General features: G+C 38.4%; 2 protein-coding genes across 2 annotated transcripts; both read right to left on the minus strand.

The window, feature by feature from the left end:
• On the minus strand, nucleotides 1637–3674 carry LOC109838417 (LRR receptor-like serine/threonine-protein kinase RCH1; the record flags this gene model as incomplete). The annotated part of the gene is made up of 3 exons (XM_020406866.1): nucleotides 1637–2566; nucleotides 2639–3042; nucleotides 3389–3674. Coding segments are annotated over 2 exons (612 nt in total), but the record flags the coding sequence as incomplete, so codon positions are not given.
• LOC109838418 (LRR receptor-like serine/threonine-protein kinase GSO1) lies at nucleotides 3676–6557 on the minus strand (the record flags this gene model as incomplete). The annotated part of the gene is given in 2 exon segments (XM_020406867.1): nucleotides 3676–4944; nucleotides 4947–6557. Coding segments are annotated over 2 exon segments (2865 nt in total), but the record flags the coding sequence as incomplete, so codon positions are not given.

Below are 7010 nucleotides of genomic sequence, written 5' to 3' on the forward strand. Positions count from 1 at the left end.
GCACAGTAAATCAACTCCAAAAATAGTAAAATTTTGAGGGAAGTTTCTAAACATGTAGATAAACAAGTCAAAGAAAGAATTTCTTGAATATCACTTCCCATTTATGAAAACTCTGCACGAACATAAACTTTTAACATAAACAAATGAAAAACATGATTTTGTAAATTCCATTAAACATAACAAATCAATTCCAAACTTGATGAAACTTTGCGAAATGTTTATAAACATGAAAACAAACATGTTAGAAAAAGAATTTCTCAAATTGAATTTCTATTTGTGAAAACTCATGTATTTTGCAAGTATGTCCAAAACATGAAAACCTAAAACTATGCATGTATATATATAACTATATATATACATAGAAACCAAATACGTGTGTGTATATGATATTGAGATTAAGGTACTTAACACACATAATATAAAACTTAAACTAAATTACCCAAGCTAGATCTTGATCTTCAATAAGCTCTTCTTGGTAATCTCCCGGATGAAGCTTGAACTTGATCTTTAACTTTGAATTGCAAGGCTTCACTCTACAATATCCGCCATCCTCCATTTGATATGATCGTTATGGCGCAATCCATCCAACCTCCAACTTCGTTGTTTGTCTATAATAAATACGAAAATACAAACACTAGACAAACAATATTAGTAGTAAATTGTTTGTAAATCATCATCAAAACAAGAAGGCCAACAACTTCACCACACTAATCTTAGTGTTTCAAAATCCAACCTGAATTGTACTCGCCATCATCTTGCTGCTTTCACCAACTTCTTCTCCCATTGCAAACCACTCCAAATTGTAAAAAAAGATTCAATCTTTGATAAAAATTAAGAAATTACCCAACTGAACCCTAGATAGAATTCCAACACGATCTCCTAACCACACGAGGAAAACGAGATCTCCAACGGCAACTCCACAACGCTATCTCCACCAAAGCCTAGAACTCCAAGAACCAAGCTTCCACAATGAATCTATCTCCACCAAATGCCAAAAACCTAGATCTCAAATATGGAGCTCTGATACCAATTGTTGTGCGCCGTGCGGAAGTGTGCTCGACAACCAAATGAGTCCGCGAACGATGAGAGAAAATAACTAAACCAAACACGAGTGCAAACACAAAAAATACATCACAAATCAAACCAACACAGAGAATTTACGTGGTTTGGTAAATTACCTACGTCCACGGGGAGATGATGGGGAGATTTTATTATATGGAGGAGAAATACAATGGGTTACAACTCACACAATCACTCAAATATAACCCTAACCAAAGATCTCATCTCCCTCACAATATCTCCCTCTCAATATGCTCAAAAGACTTTTTTTTTCCTCTCTAATTCTCTCTACCAATTTTCTCTTCTAAAATGTTCCATATATATAGAAATCCTAAAACCAAAAACATATTAGGAATTCTAAAACCAAATTCAAAACAGATTAGGAATCCTAATAATCTGTTATCAAAACAGATTAGGAATCCTATTACCAAAACAGATTAGGAATCCCAATAACCTGTTACCAAAACAAATTAGGAAACATATTAGGTACTTGCTATCCAACAATTTACAGATTAGGAATCCCAATAACCTGTTACCAAAACAGATTAGGAATACCAATAACCTGTTGCCAAAACAAATTAGGAAACATATTATAACATGCTATCCAACAGTTATAAGATCATGTTACATGTAAGCCAAAAGCCAAATGCATCATGAGACTTAATTGTTAAATTCATATACTTAGAAGATATATTTTGGTTGGCGCGTCCTTGTTATTTTCTTTTTTTACAATTTATCATACCATTGTACTATTTCCGCTGTGCCTAATCGGTGGCTTTGTGGTTACCTATTAGAATGCAATATTCATGGGATGTTCCTGTTTAATTTTCTAATGACCATGTTATCTTGCAGACTGACAATTAACTTATCACTTTTACTTATTAATACTACTTAGAAGTTGTGGCGTGTTTGTATCATTTGCGCATGTATATCTTAGTTTACTCTAGTTCAATCCCACACCTTCTGAAAAGATTTCAACTAGATGCCAATCTATAGTAAATTAATCCCTTATCGCAATGGAAAAATAAAGATAAATAGATACTTATTTTATTAAAACAGACCAAAACATATTGTTGTGCAGCATGCATCAATTTGAAACTGCTGGTTTCACCATGAATATGCTATGGTAGATCATTTAAGTATTGAACAAGACTCTAAGATATCAGAAAATCTTTTTTCTTTTTGGTGTTCAGTCGGAGAGATCAAAATTTGAAGTATATAAAGGATTATCAGGTCACATCTGATACAAAACATCATGCTTGCTGATGTAGACATGGTTAGTTCGGAAACATTACTTTCTACGAGCCCTTAACATCCCTTTTCATTGGTATATACAACAAATTGTAGCACTTATTTTTTCTGAATATATGTACAAGGGTAGTTTAACTGTGCTCGAGTTAAGAATGAGACTGACCTCAACATGAGGAGGCCCCATCATCTTTCATCATCAGTTAAGTAGCTATCTATCTGTACTACAGCCCACCTCCGTTAGCCGAGTAGTTGCCATCTGCAAAATTCAGACCATGTAAACTACTACAGTTGAAATTCAATAAATTGCATCAAAAGTCCAAGTCCTTACCACTTAGGCAAAATTGAATAAGACCCAGGTTTAGAACTTTGACGTTCTAAGGTCCATTTAGCGGGAAAATTTGATCTTCTACTTGAGCTTCACCAGTTCCCCAACTATTTCTCTCATCGATGGCCTTGCTTCAAATGCTGATAGAGTGCAAGACATTGCCAACCCTAACAGTTTCAGTGCTTTTTCCCTATCATCTTCCATCCAATAGGTTATCTCTTCATCAAGCGATTCAAAAAGTAATACCCAATTATTCATGTTCAGCATTGCTCTCATCCAGGTAACTATGTCGACGCCATCTTCAAAACTTGGATCCACTGGCATTTTCCGTGAAAGGAGTTCTAAGAGAACAACTCCAAAGCTGTAGATGTCTGATTTCTCAGTCAACTTGGTCGAATATCCATTTTCTAGAATTGCATAGGAAAAAGAAAGTATAAAGGAAATCAGTTTCTAGTTCCCCGGATAGGGTTAATTGCATTATTGCAGATAAACCCCCTGTACTATTGCCCAGATGCTGATAGACCATCTTTAGTAGTTCTATTGGTATGGATAGACCCCATACTATTTGTCCGAGTGTGGATTTTTTAGTCTCTTAAAAGAGTTATTAAAAAAAAAAGTTCACTAAGGGTGTCTATCACTAATCTGCACCAATAGAGCTACAGCGTTCTATCCATAATTTGGCTGTAGTATAGGCAGGCTATCCGCAGTTAACCTCATGAATATAATGTACATGAATAAAACACTGATGAATACCTGGAGCAATGTAGCCAAGTGTACCAACTATTGAAGACATCGTGGAGCTCTCATCTGAATTCTCAACCATCTTCGCCATTCCAAAATCCCCAATTTTTGGCTCGAATTCAGAATCCAACAGTATATTATTGGACTTAACATCTCTGTGAATAATCTGAGGCACACAATCATGATGAAGGTAGGATAGCCCTTGTGCAATTCCTAAAGCAATTCGATGCCGAACCTCCCAATCTAATGCAATTTGGGGCCTTTTGTGGTGCAGGACATCATACAGTGTTCCACCAGGTTCCACCAGCCATATATTCATATATTATCATCCTGAATCCATCTCTGCAACAATAACCAGCCATTCTTACAAGATTCCGGTGCCTTACAAAACTCATAATCTTCATCTCGAGAAAAAAGCTTGACTCATATAAATTGAACTTCTTCAATGCCCAGCATTTTCCTTTACCAAACTCTGTCTTGTAGACAGTCCCATTTCGGCCTCTTCCAATAACATACTTATCACTCAAATCTTCAGTAACTCGAAGTATATCTTCGTACGTCAAATCTTCAGGCAATCCTCCAGTTGAATCAAACCCCCGTTTTGAGATTCTCGAAACTGCTGACAGTTTATGAGCTTTTCTAGCTGCTAAGTATCTCGAAGCTAAAAGCGCTCCTCCAATGAGTGAAAGGATACAAGCTATTGTCACTAGTGGAATCCTCCATGTCGATTTGCTTCTGTGTTTTTTCTCAATTTCATTATTTATGATAAGGTTCGGATTCCCCTGAAAGGAATTGGGTAATTGTGCTACAAGCTTAATCCAGTTGGCTGGTAGATTGCCGGATAATTGGTTGAATGATACATTAACAAATGAAAGTGAGATCATGGAACTCAATGCTAATGGTATCTGACCTGATAGAGAATTTCTCGAGAGATCAAGAACCTGCAGCTTACAGAGATTGCTGAAAGTTGCAGGAATTTCACCTGTCAGTTTATTGTTACTCAAGTTTAGAGCCAGATAAATGTACTGAAGATTGCCTAGAGTGACTGGGATTTGACCTTCGAGAATGTTATCACCAAGTTGCAACTCTAAAAGACTCTGAGTTGAAGTAAAAGAATCAGGAATTTTTCCAGTGAGTTTATTTCCTGAAAGAACAAGATTTTGCAATTTTTCTAATCGTACAATCTCCAGCGGAATTTTTCCTGATAGAGAATTCAAGCTGAGGTCAAGGCTGAGAAGCTTTGTACAGTTGCCTAATGCAGAAGGTATCGGTCCTGTCAGCATGTTTGAAGAAATCCTTAACTTCTGTAGATTATCAAGGCTACCAAGTTCAGAAGGTATATAACCATCAAAAGAGTTATTCGACAAATCAAGCATTGAGAGATTGTTCCAGGCACCAAGTTTCAATGGAATGTTCCCTTTGAACAAATTATTACTGAGGTCTAGATATGAAATTCCAGGATTCAGGCTCAAATTTTCTGGTATGTTTCCCTGAAATCGATTGTTGGCGAGAATCACTCTCCTAAGGGAATGAGATAGAGAATATATCAGCAGGAAAACTACGGTTAAATCGGTTCCGCCCATACTAATATATTGAGGCTATTACCGTTGCAGAGGTATGGAGGAATTGAGCCATGAAGATAGTTTCCTGTAAGATCCAGACTAATCAAACCACCAACAGTATCTTTTCCAAGAGCCCAAGGGATTTCTCCACTCAAACTATTGAAAGCCATCGAAATGTACTGCAGCTTCCTCAGAAGAGTAATCTCATCCGGGATGTCGCCACTTAAACTGTTGTTATACAGCTGCAGAGTTGCTAAATTGCTCAATTTTGTGATCTCTGAAGAGATGCCCCCCTCCAGATGATTCTTGAACAGCAATAACCTCTCAAGATTTTTGAGCTTATAGATCTCTGTTGGTACTTTTCCTGTGATTAGGTTATCTTGGAGCTCAATCTCAGTGAGTGAGCTGCAGTTACCAATCTCAGGAGGCAAAGGACCTGAGAGCTGATTCTGAGCAAGAAACAGAGAAGTCAGGCTCTTCAGTTCACCAATCGAAGGAGGAAGAGGGCCAGTAAGATCATTCCCCCAAATCGAAAGCTGCGATAAAGATCTACAGCCCCCAATTTGGTCAGGAATAGAACCATCAAAATAATTAGAATTAAGCACAAGCAGAGTCAAATTCTCAAGCATTCCCAAACTCCGAGGGATTTCTCCTCGAAAACGGTTATCATCAAGAAAAAACCACTCAAGCTTCTTAACCCTTGAAAACATATCAGGCAATGCACCGTCGAGCTCGTTGTCAGAAGCAATGAACTCCGTCAGGTCCCGACAGTTAAACAAACTGAGAGGAAGCTCTCCAGATAACATATTCATATGAACATAAAGTACAGAAATCACACATTCAGAAGAGAAATCAGGCATTTTTCCAGTGAGGTTGTTTACACTGATATACAAATGCCTAAGCTTCGGGAGTGAGAATAGCTCCTTTGGGATCTCACCGTTAAGCCAGTTGGAATAGAACCCAACATGTTCAAGCAAAGGAGAGAACTTTACCTCAGCTGGTATTGTCCCAGTGAGTGCATTGCGACCGACATCGAGCTTAACAAGTCGACCAGAGAGGAAGAGCTCAGGTGGAATGTGCCCCGTTAATAGATTGTCTTCTAGCGAAATTGTCTGCAGTTTCGAGCAGTTGCCGAGCTGAGGAGGGATTGAGCCTGAGAAATTGTTGAGGCTGAAGTCTATGGTAACCAATTCAGGAAGTCTGCAGAGACGAGGGAGAGAATTTGAGAGAGTGCCTTCAATGCCGAGGCCCGATATGTTAACAGACTGAATGTTTGTGGATGTGCAGGTGATTCCAGGCCAACTGCAGGGGTTTGAGGATTGATTCCAGCTGAGAAGATGCTGGGAAGATGGAGGGAGGCTTTGGAGGAACGAAACAAGAGGAGAAGGCAAAGATTGAGAGAAGCTACAGACTGAAGTAATGATGATGAAGGTGATGAGAATTATTTCTAACATTGTCGAGGTTGTGCTTGGGTCTGATGATGAGTGTCTGGGGCTCTTGAGGAGATGAAGCCTTTTTCTATGAGTTATTCTGTGAGTTGGAGCATCTCTCAGGAGCACAGCCAAGCCAAAGGAATGTCGAAAGGTGGAAAGTGAGGTGTGCATCGTGTGGTGGTATGATTGGTGACTCTCAGCATTATTCTTTGTTGTGCTCAACTTGAAGTGTTGTCTGGAGTCATGAGCTTTAAATCTAAAGCACAGGTCTTTTCAGAAACAAGAAAATGGAATCATAATCTTTACTTTTTATGTTCAAGGAGGTGGGGTTTCAGGGTTTTGTTTATTAGCTGAACAATTCCCTAATAAGGACACAAAATATGAGACTAATAAGGAGGACATGTGAGGTGTCTCCCTCCTATTGCATAATGAGCTGATCATTATCCATCATTATTGATGATCAGCTCATTATGTAATAGGATGAGAACATCTCACATGTCCCCCTGTTGATATCATATTTTGAGTCCTATAGCAAAGCTCTTATTAGCCTTCAGGGGTCATTTTCTCTAATGGGCTACTCGTGTAGGCCATTAGTTTAATGGGCTACTCGTGTAGGCCATTAGTTTTCTGAGCGGGGGT

This window comes from Asparagus officinalis, chromosome 4, assembly GCF_001876935.1.
Source record: "Asparagus officinalis chromosome 4, Aspof.V1, whole genome shotgun sequence".
In the NCBI taxonomy this organism is placed as follows: Eukaryota; Viridiplantae; Streptophyta; class Magnoliopsida; order Asparagales; family Asparagaceae; genus Asparagus; species Asparagus officinalis.